Source organism: Talpa occidentalis, unplaced genomic scaffold, assembly GCF_014898055.3.
Source record: "Talpa occidentalis isolate TD23 unplaced genomic scaffold, MPIMG_talOcc4v2.1 talOcc4.14, whole genome shotgun sequence".
In the NCBI taxonomy this organism is placed as follows: domain Eukaryota; kingdom Metazoa; phylum Chordata; class Mammalia; order Eulipotyphla; family Talpidae; genus Talpa; species Talpa occidentalis.
The window spans coordinates 70,298,061-70,314,059 of NW_023601433.1; the positions used below are offsets into that span (position 1 = coordinate 70,298,061).

General features: G+C 34.4%; 1 protein-coding gene across 1 annotated transcript in view; it reads left to right on the forward strand.

The window, feature by feature from the left end:
• GPR158 (G protein-coupled receptor 158) overlaps positions 1-15,999 on the forward strand; it is a 423,375-nt gene that overhangs the window by 393,479 nt on the left and 13,897 nt on the right. The window contains exon 7 of the mRNA XM_037510729.2: positions 3,704-3,942. Within this exon, the coding sequence (XP_037366626.1) occupies positions 3,704-3,942 (239 nt within the window). The remainder of the gene's footprint in view (positions 1-3,703; positions 3,943-15,999) is intronic.

The window sequence follows — 15,999 nt, forward strand, 5'->3', positions numbered from 1 at the left end:
CAAGGGGGGAATGTTTTTAAGTGAAAAGGGGTAGAGAGAGATTGAGAAACTCTATACTAAAAGAATTTTTTTCTATTCTTGTTATACAGTTTTTGAAAACACATTGCTTTTTCCCTTTTCTAAAGCTAATCAAGAAAGACAAAAGACTTTTTTTTGTACTGTATTTAAAATGAATATTTAAACAAGCTGGGAAAAAACCTTCCTTGGCCGTGAACTAGGGATTTTCATTTCATGCATTATTCAGTACTCCTTGGTCTGGATACAATACAATACATAGCAGGTTTCTCTCCTGTGCTCATTAGCTCCAAATATTTACAATTTGTGGGAAAGTTGGGTTTTTTTATTTTTTTTTAGTTTGTTTCCTAGCAAATTTGCAACAGTAACTGGAAGATATTTATTTTTATGTATTCTTTTGAAAATGCATAAAATACAATAACACATCTCAAATTTTAAAGGACCAAAGAAAAGCGAGTTCATAACTATATAGAAAAACTAAGAGCTAGGGATAAAATGGAGATTATCTCTTTTAGCTTGTGATAGAAAATCCAGAAATAAACCCACAGATTTATGGTCAACTAATCTTTGACAAAGGAGCAAAGAATATGCACTGGAGCAAAGAAAGTTTGTTCAATAAATGGTGCTGGGAAAACTGGGTCACTACATGCAAAAGAATGAAGCTGGACTACTACCTCACACCATGCACAAAAACCAACTCAAAATGGATTAAAGAACTAGACATAAGACCTGAAACCATAAAATACATAGAAGGAAATATAGGTGAAACACTACATGATATGCACATCAAAGACATCTTTACAGACACATCACCCAAAGCAGTGAGAGTGAAGGCAAAGATAAACAGCTGGGACTACATCAAATTAAAGAGCTTCTGCACAGCAAAAGAGACAATAACAAAAACAAAGAGAAACCCCACCGACTGGGAGAACATTTTTGCACACAACACTAATGATAAAGGACTGATCACAAAAATCTGCGCAGAGCTGATGAGACTCAGCAACAACAAAGAAAATAACCCAGTCAAAAAATGGGCAGAAGAGCTAAAAAGAAACTTCTCTGAAGAGGAAATGCAAATGGCCAACAGGCATATGAAAAAATGTTCAACATCACTTGTAATCAGGGAAATGCAAATCAAAACTACTATGAGATACCATCTCATACCAGTGAGAATGGCATATATTAAAAAAAAACTAGCAACAACAAATGTTGGCGAGGTTGTGGAGAAAAAGGAACTCTCCTGCACTGTTGGTGGGAGTGCAAAGTGGTCCAACCACTATGGAGAGCTGTGTGGAGATTTCTGGACCTACTAAACATAGAGCTTCCATATGATCCAGCAATTCCACTCCTAGGTATTTACCCAAAGGACACAGAAACATCAATTCCAAAGAGCAGCTGCACCCCTATGTTTATAGCAGCACTGTTTACAATAGCTAAGCTTTGTAAACAACCCAAATGCCCAAAAATAGATGACTGGATCAAGAATATGTGGTACATACACACCATGGAATATTACTCAGCATTCAAAAAAGATAAACTCATGCAATTTGCAGCAACATGGATGGAGCTGGAAGGGATCATGCTCAGCGAAATAAGCCAGAAAGAAAAAGAAAAATACCAGATGGTCTCACTCATAGCAGCAATCTAGAAAACTTAAATAAGGGACCAGGAAAAAAATAACTATAAGAAAGATAATATCAAAATCAACAAACAACTATGAACCAGAGACACTCTGTGGGGGGTGGGGGAGTGGAGAAAGGAGGGATTGGGGTCAAAATAAGGGGGTTGTAATTCTATGGGGAATATAAAAATAAAATTTAAAAAATAAAATAAAAAGAAATAAGAGGTATCGAGATGGAGGGAAGAAGTAAAACTATTTGCAAATGACAATCTTCCTTGAGAAAATCCAAAAACCCATAAGAACTAAAAAGCAAGTTTGGCAGTGTTGCTATATACAAGCTCAACATGCAAAAATCTATTGTATTTCAAATCTTTCTATGGAAAATCAATGCATTGTCTATTGTTAAAATTGTTGATTCTTTATATACAAGTGAGAATCTAAAGAATATTTTTGATTAATCTGCATGTGGACTCTTTCTAAATTTTTATGTTTCTTGATAACACCAATATATTAAAATGTTCTCTTTCCCTTAAATTAACAGTCTATTTTAGTGACTCAACGGAGCCTTTCCAAAACACTTAAAATACGATTTTATGTAAATGTCTCATTTTGTGTTATAGTTGTGTATATTTTTAATATAATTTAATTAAATTATATAAAGTAATAGTGATGAGCATAATATGGTGACAAATACAAATGATTCTTAACAAGTACCAGTTCAACTGGTTGGAGCAAAAGTGTTTGAGGCGTACTGGAGAGAATAACACATTAACTGCCAGTGCTAACGTTCACCTGACAGGGACAGTCCTCAGTATGTCTACATAAGGAATGAAGAATGACTGGTGAATTAGTTAAATGGAGAGTAAAAAGACCTTCTGTTGTGCTTTTATACTAGTATCATTCTGATAGTGAAATAATTCATTTTTCTACTTTCATTGAATTTAGTACCTTGTCTCTTTAATTTCTACTAAATTTAAACCAACTAAAATCTACTTATGAAGAGTTCTGTTTTCTTTCTCTCTCCTCTCTCTTCTTCTCTCTGGAAAACAGTAGACAGAGAGGTGTTCTGGTTCCTGTTCTCAGTCTGCCCTCCTTAGATGCAGGTATAATTTATAATTTAGAGAAATTGAGTGAATAACTTCATCCTTTTCTTGCTGAAGGACAGTAGGGTTAACATAGGTGGAGAAAAGAATAAATAAAAATCTGCTTGAAAATAACTTTATTTACTGAGTATGTTGCATAATTTAGGGGAAGCCAACAGAGATCTATAGAGAGGGGGAAAACCAGCATAATACATGGAGGCTATTTCATGTGTATTGTTTTCATCTATGAATTTGAGATTTTTGTGAAGCATTCAGATGAATACTTCATTAAAACGTTGAAAGAATAAGATGAAGGAAAGAACAGAAAAGTTGGGAAAATGAATTTCTTTTTGCATTTTGGAAATTGATTACAGATAACCTCATAATGTCATAAAACATTCATGATGAGTGGGGCCTAAAGCCCTAAGCCTTGGGGTGCGCTCCTGGGTGGAAGCTGACAGTCGTTGTTGCTAGTGACAGCTACACTAGGATGAAGTACAAGGAGCGTTCTGCTACCAGGAACATGGAAGAGAGACCAAATGTACAATGTGGACTTCTGCTCCAAATTCCCAGAAGGTGCCACATGCATAGGTTTCAGATTTGCCGCAGCGCACCTGACAGAGCAGAGATGATGACTGCAGGGGAGAATGGGGAGATGCAGCGGGGCTTCCAGGAAGTGTTCCTGTCCTCTCCTTCCCTTTGAGTTTCTTTCTAAGACCATGGCAGTAGCTAAATTATACCTGCATCTAAGGCAAGCAGACTGAGAACAGGAACCAGAACACTTCTCTGTCTGCTGTTTTCCAGAGAGAAGGAGAAAGAGGAGAGAGAAAACAGAACTCTTTATAAGTAGGTTTTGGTTGGTTTAAATGTAGTCAAAATTAAAGTGACAAGGCACTAAATTCAATGAAAGTAGAAAAATAAGTTATTTCAGCATTTTACTTCCTGACTTTCAGATTTGCGTTTACGTTTTGTTTTGCTCTTTCAGGGTTTTAAAGGTGTTTCTTTCACGAACAGCCCAACGAATTCCCTATATGACTGGTGGACGGGTCATGAGGATGCTGGCAGTAATACTCCTGGTAGTGTTTTGGTTTCTTGTTGGCTGGACTTCGTCTGTTTGCCAGAATTTGGAGAGGCAGATTTCACTTGTTGGCCAAGGGCAAACATCTGATCACCTCATCTTCAATATGTGCCTCATTGAGCGCTGGGATTACATGACAGCAGTTGGTATGTGGACACTTCTTTTGTGTGATTGTCTTGGCCTTTTACCAGTAGCATTAAAAAGGACTTCTTTGGCAGCCTTGCCAAACCCTTTCACAAAAGTTAAAGAAGTTTCTCCTAATGTGGTTTTAGTAAAACAAAATTATGAAAAGAACAATAATGACATGTGGAATGCAAACTTTTTCTGAAAGTTTGCATTCTTTTTCAAAGGTATTTAGCTTTGTTAAGAAAGTGTATTGAAGTGAATTGGGAAGGAAAGAAGCAGTAAATAAGAATCCTTCTTTGTACAAAGATACTCTGCTTTCCATCTCATCACTGTGTCCCCATTTTATTAACAGTAGCTGTTCTCTTGACATTTCTTTAGTCAGAAGAGAAAGAAAACATGTTGGCATTTTTTAACAGTTTTGGTCCTGTGATATTTCAGACTTGTATCTAGGACACTCTTTGTATAGAGATTTTCTCTGCAGAATTTCTAATTAATCTGCTTTTCCTCTAAAGATAATGTATTAGGAATTCTCTGGAGAGCCCATATTACACAAAAACAAAACTATATTTCACATGGGTAGGAAAAGTTACGTGACAAAGAAACTGGAGAATTCAGAAGAACCATGTGATGATGTAGGCCAAAGCACAGATTATCTTTCTAGCACCACAGTTTTTTGAAAATTGAAGAGAAATCCATAGAATTTTTCTGTTTTTCACATTCGGCTATTTTAAGTTAAGCCTTCAAAGATACAGAAAAAAAGAATGAAAACAAGCCTTTATTATTTTGTTGGTATTTCCCTCAGTAAGCCACAGGAGGTAAAAATATTTGACAGAGGTTAAAGAAATAAACAACTGAGTTTATTATTTTCTGTTTCCCCCATATTTGGTAGTTGGTTGAATGTCACATTTAGTATTTTTTTAAGAAGTCTTTTAAAATGTGTACTAGTTTATGATTTAAATGGAATAACATTTTCCTGGTAAAGATATTTTAAGTATCTCATATGCCTCATAGTTGTGACGATAAAGCAATGTGGACATGTAAAGAGAATAATAATGGTAATATACAAATAAAATCACCACATTTTGATCAATGTTAATGAAGATATTAATAAAACCATAATAGTTGATATTAATATCAATATAAGAAGATAAAGCATAGAACTAAGTTAGGAAGCAATTCTGATTTTTCTGTTAGTCTGAATAGGAAAATAAAAACCAATAGTGTGGATAAAAAAATTCTACTCAATGGAAACCTCTAACATAATTTTATATTCTTCAATTCAAGTAGGATTCAATACAAGAGTGGTGAAACTAGGAAAAACCATTTCCCTGTATTATTATGAAGTAATTTTTTTCTGTTTTACAAATAATATAATACTTAAAATACATGATATGACATCATTGGGTCAGGAATAAACAAGAAGAAAGCTATTTACCTAATAGTTTTTTATATTTTGTATACCTCAGTTTTGAGATGTATTCACAGCCTTTTTAAACTTCATTTTCACTCTGAAAATCACATTTGTCATCTATACATAGAAATAAATAGAAATAGATAGTAATCTGGATTTTATAAGAACTCTTTAGAAAATAAGAATTTTATACAATAAATAAGATCCACTGTGTATCTGTAGTTTCCAGTACTGTGTTGAACACTTTGCAGGATATAGAAAATGTACAAAGGCCTGGCTGTTGGTTCACATAGATTAAAGAGAATTGTTAAAAATTATTAAAAAACAAAATTAGGTGGCAAGCATTCTTGATACAATATTAATTCAGTAAAGCACCTGTGTAAACCAGAACCCAGTAATCTTTATTGAAGACAAGTTTTTTGAGCCATTGGTGATATTTAGATTATTATAAAGAGTTATAGAACATTCCCTTTGATAGGAATGTGGTAGTGGTGGATGGAGTAAGAATTGTATGAAACATGAAGGAAATGTCTAAAAGAGAGATTATGTTAGAATACATTGTGAATAATAATGATTTATTGTAAGTCTTGAAGACATGTTATAGGAATTTGGAGATCCAGGAAAGTGATGTGATGAATGAGTTTAATCAAAATTGCTTTTCAGACATGTATTTTTAAGGGAAATTTACCAAATTCTGGGAATTTGGACTTGGAATCATTAGAATGGAGAGAACAGTAGTTCTCAAAGTGAAGTCTCAAAACTAAGTGCAACATCAATGGAGAGTTGTTAGAAACGCAAATTCTAGGGTCTGGACTCAGACTTCCTCTGTCAGACACTATGGGATAGTGTCTGTCTTTAATAATCCCTGCAGATAAATTCTGGTGTTATTCTAAATGACAGAAATTCTGACTCAGAGAAGAAATCAGTTGAACTTGCTAGAACATAACGATCATTTATCTCAATTGTGCTCTGGATATTCCATGGTATTCTTATTGTTTACCTGATCAACTACTAGAAAATTCTTCACAATGGTAATTTCACTTCTTGTCCTGTATCCTCTCTTCATACCTCCAAACTATCCAGGTTTCTTCTTTCTCTGACATGACTTCTACTTGAATAATTAAGTAGGAAATCTCAAGCATATCTTCTCACATATCTGTGAATTTTCCTATATTATATATATATGTATGCACATACACTCTCCCTACTCACTTATTTTTTTTCCTTCATTTTATCTAAGCTAACCCCTACACTAGACTCATCTAACACTGACCACCTGGTCTCCAGTGACCTCTGTTAAATGACCTTTCTGTTATCTATATCCCCCCTACCTCCTATATCACTCTGAAAAATTCCATCCTAATGACAATTTTCTCTCCTAGCTTATTTGTTTAACTGCTCTCTTCGTAATAGCTCTTGAATATCATAGGCTAATTTCATTGTACTTTGCTGCCACTGAATTCTACTTTCCTCTAGAGAAAACACTAACCGAATGACAAATTTGTCTTCTAGCAAAGAGGAGACTATTAAAAGAAAAAAGGAAAGAGAAAAGTGGGCTTTTAGTTCTGGATAATACCAGAGAAGGGGACAGAGAGCAAGGAGGACCCTGAGCTCACTGCCAACCCTGAGCTAAGTAGTACAAAATGGTAAAAGATTCAAGCATGAGAGGACTTCAGGGAATGCAGTTGCTTGGGCAATAACCAGGTCTCTCTTAAGGAGAAGAGGTAGAAAGAGACTAAGAGATTGATTATAGTGGTAAAATCTAGGTCACAGCTTTAGGAGATAGAAGTAGCAAGACTTGAGAGATGGGAGTTAATGGTGGTTATTGTTTTTGTCCTATAAACTATTATAACACTTTGGTTTCAATAATATACTTTTTCTGCAGTGACACAATTCTCTAAAGAAAAATCAGAACACATGATTAAACAACAAGAACAAATATTTGAAATTAGGACTTCTTGAGAAATTGGAGACATGTGGTTGCTGTAATTTTTCTTCACACTATCCTACAGCAATTTCATTTATTTATCTTACAGCATGTAGCATTAAGATGTTCTGTATTTAACCTCCCTTAATTTAATATTTTCTAATGTGTAGCATATGTCTCTTTTCTCTTTATATATTTCTATAAATAGTATGTGTAACATTAGATTTTTTTATATTCTTTTCTTCAAGAATAAATTCATATATCTTCAGTCAGCTAAAAAAATGTACTGAAAGATAAATTATTCCCTATATCCTAAATAAAAATCTTTCTATGTAGGGGAAGGGTGGTAGAGAGCCAGGAGTTGGAGTTCACCATGAGATTAGGGGACATCTTTCTCAGGAAACTACATATACTCACATTAGTGTCAGAAAAGTTAATGTAGAAAGGAAAGAAAAATTGATGGTTAGTACATTAATAAACTTGCATTCTGGATCAACTTTATCTGTCAAAAATCTTTTTAATGAAAAATAAATTATTTGCAAGACTATTTTTTCCACTGAAGTAGAACACTGGCTAGAAATATGGTTCATAAATTTAAAGAATGGATTCATTCTGTTTGTGCTTACTACACAGGGGTGCTCCAGAAATGCTGAGATAGGTGATTTCTCTATAAGTGTTTCAGGAGGAGGAAACTAGTATAGAAAACACCTTGGAAAATATCTCCAAAACTCTGTGAGCCTCAGTTTTGGGTTTGGTTTTGTTTCTTTGAGGAAACATTTGAAAACATATAAAGGAAAGAAAAATGACTCTAGAATCCTTTGTGATATATGTCTACTTATCTTTTTCTCTAATCACTCTCCTCTATAAATAATTGTGAGGCATATTTAATGGAAAGCAGACTAGGATATGAAAATTGCAACTATGGAAAACAGAAGAGCATTGCCTGTGGGGGAAGTGTTTTACAGACCCCATAGTAGAGGTCTTAAAGATGATTTTATCTGGTAGAAAGAGAATTTCAAAAGCTGGATGTTTCAGAATATTTCTCAAGCAGACTAAAATTCCAATAAAGACTTGAACTGCCATGCCTCTTTGAAAATCATCTATAAAAAACTTCACACTTTACTACTTACACTATTTGCTGTTACATGACCAGCACTTTGAATTTTTTGAGTATGTTTAAATATATCCTCTGTAGCCTACTGAAGACAAAATGGTGGTCAATTGTCCGTGTGTTAGTATGCTTAGTTTATTTGAAGTTAGTTTCTGCACACACTTAAGATAAAGATGCAATACTAATGACCAAGTGCGAATAAGTGCACAGATTCTTTCCTTACCTACAAGAAACAAGGCTGCAGAAAAGTGATTGATAGATGTTAACATTAAAGAAATTTAGAACTTCCATTCCACACATGAGGAAAAAATCGAGAATAAAGCTACTTTGCTACCTTTTAGCACAAAAATATATACTAAAGCTCTATTCAGGCTTCGATTTTATCTTCTATTTTGTTCTGTTATTCTATATACCTTTCTATAATGGTCTGACTCTTCTCAACTACATTATGTGATCTAATTACTTTTCCTTGACAAGGACTCTTATAAATTAACATCTCCCTTCATCTCTTCATATATGTGAAAAGTCCACTAGATGCATGAGCTATCTAGTTCTGAACACTCCTTACAACTTGACATCCTTTGTTCTATATTTTATTCACCAAGGCTGAAAATCTAAACCATAATTAAACATGAATGCTAAGCATGGATTCACATTCCATTTTGGGAATTTTAAATATGTGTGTTTTCATGGAATTCCACCATTGGTTACCAACTATTCAGAAGTACAATTCATTTCCATTAACTCCACATGGCATGTTTTCACTGCAGAAAATATCATATTTACTTTTCTTTCATTTGACATGTTCTGCTTTTTTCTCTTCTTTCCTGGTGTAATATTTTAAACACACAAAACAGACAGTTGTTCAGTTGTCAAGAATATTTTGGTAGAGTTGTATTAAAAGAACTCTCAGAGTTTAAATAACAAACTGCTGTTTCATGTGTTTTCTCCAATTCTGATTTCTACCATAATTAAAAAGAGAAAAAAACCTGGTGCTATTATTTCCTCTGAGGTTAGTGTATTTAGGAATAGAAAGGTACGTGGGTTTTCCCTATTTCAGCTCACTGAGACCCATTCCCACAGCAGTCAAAACCCTGCCATAAATTAAGTAAGAAAGAGACTAACTGGTCCACAGAACAGCAGAAGATATAGAGTAACCACAGAAATAATTTTCTGTGGTCAAGCTATGTCCTGAGCCAAGCCTAACTCAGCAAAGCTGTCTCAACAATCTTATAAGCTGTAAATTTAATAGGGAAGTTAAAATTCCTTTAACGTCCAAAAGAAAAGAATGGCCCTATGAATATGTGGTTAATGTAGAAAACAATTTATTGTCTCTTACCATTATAAAAAGAGTAAAATTTTTTTTCACAGACATGGAATATAAATTAATTCAATATAAATTGTGCTAAAACTACTCAAGCTAGGCCTTCCAAAAGTATGTGTGAGTTTCTAGTGATATAGCCCAAGCAAAGGTAAATATCTGTAAAATTTAGCCTTTCATAAAGGATGATAAATTTTAAATACTTTTTTTTCAAAGTTAAGTGAGTTTATTAAAGAATCAAGAGTAAGGTTACAAACCCAGGAAGCAGTTGGACAAATTGTACTGTGTGAGAACTGTTCCAACAGAAACAAGATTGAATTTAGTTTTGTATAGATAGGAACAGTGAGTCATTGACATTAACATGTAATTATTCTTGGCAAGGGGCTTCTGGTTTTGTTTTGACCTAAGATGCATTGATGCTATCTATGTGCAGGTGCTGGGGTTTAATCACTTCCCTTTCTAAAGGCTGTACTGTGAAGACAGGAATGCTAGGTACCCGTTGTTAAAATCTTCTTTATATGGTTTCTTGGTCATCAGTGTAGGTTGAAAGGCTGTATGCCCTAAGGCAGCAGATTCCTGCATAGGCTACTGAGTGGCACCTGTGAACCCTATTCTGACTTTAACTCCATGCAAATGACATTCCACTCTTGCCTGCTAGACCAGAGGAGTAGGGAAGAAGGAGCCCCAAAAAGTTTTATTATGTGTCTTCAGTATCCTCCCTTTTGGTCATTTGTAACCTTTGTTGCATTCTTCACCAGTATTGCATTTTCTGTCCATCATAAGGGCACCTCTCATGTCTGTCACTTACACTGGTGTGTAAGTCTACCTTCCTCACTGTCTACCTTCCTCACTGTTATGACATTATGACATGAGCCCTTAACCAGTTGCCCTCATTGATATCTAGTACCACATCTGGAAAATATAAACTTATATTTCACCTAAATAAATGCAGTGATCACATTTCCTATGGCAGGAGGGGAAGGTAGAAAGTTAAAGACAAACAGTGTAATCAAACCAGCACAAATACTATCTATTTCCTAACTAGCAGGATTATTCAGTTTCCTCTTTTGTCAATCAAGATTTGTGCCTTATGGTAAGTTTCTGCTGTTCCATGGAAGAACATCTGTGAATTCATGTCCAAAGATGTAGTCTATCCTCAGACCATTGGGTTTCAATGGAAACCGTTTTCATCAGAAGGTTTAATTCAAACTTCCAGTCAGTTATAGTGATTTTTGTCCATTGTATCTATGTTAGATAGTTCAAAATCCAATAAAACAGCTGTATCCAATTCCTGGCTGGCAATTATAAGAGGCATTTCTATAGAAACAAAGGAAAAACCAAAGGTAAAGAATTGAAGCAAATCATAGGTCCAGACACAGATACTGAAGGAAGCCAATGATTTCTAGACATGGGGTGGGGGGGGGTGTCAAACATCCTCAAATAACTTGAAAGCAGGCAATGGTTTATTCTCTGCAGTTCCCTTCTCTGTTCTCTGTCTTAACAGAAGATTTCCTGCCCACCCCTGGACAAATTCAGTTCCTTAAAAAACTCAAAGATCATCAACCAGGAGGGAAATCAGACACCCAGGAGTACTCACCAATACTCACTATCTCTGACTAAGCTCGAAATTTTAGCATTGACAATTTTTTTTCTTGCCTTTTCAAAGGAGTCACAAGCTCTACAATAAAATCTTCATAAATGCAGATAATATGCAAGATGCATTTAGCACATGCCTGGCACATATAACAAATGTTAGTTATGAAGTCAGACTCAAAGAGGGTATACAAAGTATTTCCAAGTAGAAATTCTTGAACTACCACTGACTAGTTTTAATCAGGATATTAGTTGTTTAAAATATAAACAATTTGAGAAATAGAATAAAAATATTTCCAAAAGTTATGTCTACATTTCTGTTGGTAATGCAGCAAAAGAAAACTTTGCTTGAGGTTTAGACAACACTAGTCAGGTACCATGATGGAGGCCTGGGTTCTAGTTCCTGTCTGTCTGCTGCCAGTGAGTGCAGCTGAGATAGAACAAGTATCTCCACAGCTACATTGTGCAGCCCGAAATTGCCCTTGCCTGTAGCTCACTATTCATAGCTAAGAGAGGAACAGACACTGCAGCCTCCAAAATTCTAGTTTGAAATACGTTGCAGTACCCTCCTTCTCCATGCATCTCTGTCTCAAATGAATAAACTGGCTTCACAGCAAGCAGAAAACAGCAGCTCACCAATCACCCCCCTTGCAGCCACATACAAACTCAAAAATGTACCCCCTTACCACCTGGTAGTGAAGTCAGTTCTAGCTTTAAAATTCTATCTAAAGTATCCTTCTCATTGTTTTCATCGTTGTAATGGTTTCTTTCTTTCTTTCTTTCTTTTTTTTTACAAATGATGTGTTCAGAATACCAAGGTTTCTGTAAGCTGGTTGAACTCTAGACACCAGAATTTGAGCTGTGCTCAAGAATTATTGAACTTATTTGGTTTAATACTTAATAACCTCTGTGCTGCCCACCATGTTATTAGAGTAAAAGCATAATAAGTTTACTTTGATGGTGAATTTTCCAAGTGGGTAGGATGAGAGAAAAAAGATATTAAAGGAAACACTGAAAATGTCTTCATTTATGCATTTATTAATGCCATATAAAATAATTTTGAAGGGATTAAGATGGGTAAAATGGTATTTTGCAACATAGCAAAGTAGGCTCTCACAGCTTGAGAGACATTTGTACTTTGATGCTGTCTTTCTGGGTGGTCTGTTCAGAAATGGGGCATCGTAAGTGTCAAAGAACCATGTTAATTTTTTTTTTTTTTTGGCTTGACCCAGTCCTCTGGAAAGAGAACTTGAAATTACTTTCATTATGGTGTATTAGTTTTTAAAAGACTGTGGTTGTTAACTTTTAATCTGAGGATTATCTCATAGATTAAAAATAAAATACTTCAGTTTTCCGTGAGCCCTATTTGGATCTTTAAATATAAAAGCAATTCCCTTTTTAAGTATATTCATGCCTCCCATCAAAATCAGTCAACACCAGAAATTATTTTCTAAAGCTGAAGCACAACACATATTTCAACTCCCACGTAATAACATTGCAAAATTTAGTAACATCTGCATATTTTCTATACTAATTGCAGTGTTAATCTGAAGTTAATTATATGAACTGATTTTTTTCCAAGCACAATTTTTATGTATAACATTTAGCTTAATTGGTACTTTGAATAATAAATTGTTTTTCAGCTAAAGCATATTGTTTGATATTGCTAATGAAATGATTTTAATGTTCAACATAGCTATTATGAGGAATCTTATTTTGTCTTTTGTTTTTAAATATAATTCTCCATTGTAGTGCACTAATTAACCTGATAACTACTTTCCTTTTTTAAAATCTTCCATATAACAGTATATAAAAAACATTGCAACATAGTGGCAATGATAAAGAGATAATCTTTTTATAATTCAGCTACATGTAAACTCTTGTATTGCAGCATATTGTTGTGCTAGTGTTTTTTAGTAATATTTTTGCATTCACCATTACTGAGTGATGGTGAGCACAGTTCCACACACTTAGTGGTCTGTCAGTCAGCAAACAGGATTGCCAATATTACCTTTAGATCATGGGTGAGCCCCATAATGTCAGAGGGAGTGGCACAGTAACAAAGTCTACATCTCTGATGATTTAGACACGAAACAAGTATCATTTATATTCATTCAATTTAATATATATTTCTATGTGTGCTCAGTATGGATGCTGTCATCATGCTGAAAAAAGTAGAAAAAATAATTGAAAGATTCAATTCGTGCCCTGAGAGAAAGAGGTCATACTACTTGAGGTCAGGGAGGGAACTAACAAGACCCCATGAACAATTTTCTCCCAATTGTGTATTATGTGGTTTAATTCTACGCACTGTATGGTATCAATAGTTAGAGACTCTCAGAGATTAGAAAGAAAATTCAATGTAAGTTAAAATTATTTCAGGTGACCTTGTGATGGAGGTGTGGGAATTGGATATTGAGATTGGACATTGAGAAATTGGTTAAAATTTGGAAATGTGGGTGAGAGATTTCTTGTGTGAGCAATCACATGAGCAAAGGCTCAGAAGCAAGAGGATTCATTGGGATGTTCAGAGAAAAGTAAGATCTCTTAGTCAACTCAGAGTTTATGCTGGGGAGCACTGGAGATCATGTTAGAGCTAGAACAAGCAGTCATAGAGAAGCAGGACTGCCAGGACAAAGGATTTATAAAATAATAGTGAGCTGCTGGAGAGTTCTGAATGAAAATGTATGAGACCTCCACTGAATCTTATGGATATCTCTGAGTAAAGTTTATATTTTCCTTACAAAAGGCTGATGTGAGAATAAGAAACTAGGTAAGAAGTCATGGCCGAAGAAATACACAAATGTACAAGGACAAAAATATAAGGCCAAGCATTGTGGACAACAGAAAGTCTTATAAATGAGGATACGTCTACCCTGGAAGGAACCCCTTTAAAATCTTCCTCTGGGGGAAAGAATTATTTCCAGGGTGCTAAATGATTATGAGTGAATATTCTAATGGAAATGTATCACTTAACCCAAATGGAGTGGCAGGGATTTGGACAAATCCTTGATATGATTACAGGTGAGTTTCATAAAAACAAACCTGTCATTGTTAGGAAGAATAGTCTAACACAGGGTGAAACCAGTTCAGATGGACCAGTTGAAAAAATGATGTTTATAAATAAAGTATGAATTGTTAGGGACATAGGCAAAGGTTGGTTGTAATTTTGTAGGCATTGAGAGGAATGAAACATGTGGAAAATAACTCAAAAATTGAAACATGTCAATGAAAGTTGGCTCCAAGATTCCAGACCTGAATAAAGAAGCAGGACAGAATTACATGTGTTAAAGAAAAAAGTTATAAATGAGGAATTCAGCATTTCCTCATTTGCTTTTCCTGATCCAGTAGAGTTTGATTAGAAAGAACATTCACAGCACCTGGCCAGTGACCAACATATTGAATGTATGGAACCTCCACTAAATCTTAGGGAGATCTTTGAGTGAGGTTTATTTTTTCTTTTGGCTTCTGGCCACATCAGGATTTTAGAATAACTTCTGACAGATGTGTTTACTTAGGAGATTTTCAATAATTGGTTCTCTATTTAGGTTTAAATGTTTGTAGAAATATGCTGAAACTTTGGCAGGTAAAACACTTTGGCATATGGAGATGGAAATCAGTGTTTTGGTATACGAATAGATTGCCTGTTTGATGAAGTGTTTTCTCCAAATTAGAGCTTTCTTCTTGTTAATTACATATTATCTTCTAATAAGGTCATGTCACTAAGACATGGGTTGTGACACTTATTGGTCAGAACTAAAATAGCAACCTGCAGTTTGAAAATGGCATATGAGATGTTTAACAATAAGAACTATTTAACATCCATTTACTTATTCATTCATTCATCCATTTATTCATTCACTTTTCTAACATTTACTTTGAGAGAAATTATGTTAAATGTTTTGTATCCATTATTTGATTTCATGAGCAGATAATTCCATGATATATGTACTTTCATTATCCTCATTTTCTATATAAGAAAACTGTGGCCAGAGAGGTTAAAGCAACACAGATTATATAAAGTTAATTAGGAATTAAGCAAAGGTTCCCTTGATTCTGAAACCCTTATTCTTAACTGCTACATTATGCTTGTCTCTTCTGGCTTCAGCAAGCAAACAAGGTGATTATAAATTTTATTGTCTTCAGTATTCTACCTACTCTCTGTCAGGTGAAGAAATAATAGTTCACCTATAAACTATGCCACTGAATATGAGAAACCTATTTTTCTCACATTTCTGACAATGGATGTCCTTACTTTTTGAGACAGACCCAATGAAGTAAGAAGTTAAATTTCTAGACGTTGCATATGATCAAAGCACAAATCTTTGATTACCTTGGTGAACTCATTGTAACTCAGATTCTCTATGAACACCTTAAACTTAAGTTGGGGATGTGGAAAATTATTTTGCAGTTGTTTTTGGAAAAAGGTATTAGCAAACAAAAAATCTGAGATGCCAAACAATTTTTAAAAAATAATAAAACAGAAAAAACAAAATATACCTTTGAAAAATCTTCTATACATTAAACAAAATTTAAAATAAATTTGACATATATATTCATGTGTGAATGACATTTGTGTATGCACCTATTTCTAACTGAGCTTGTTTCAATAATAGAAACAAAATGCATGCTAAAGAACTTAAATTTTACTTTTTCTTCACCTATAAAACTAATGGAAAATTGTTGTTTTTTTTTTTTTGTTGTTTTTTGTTCT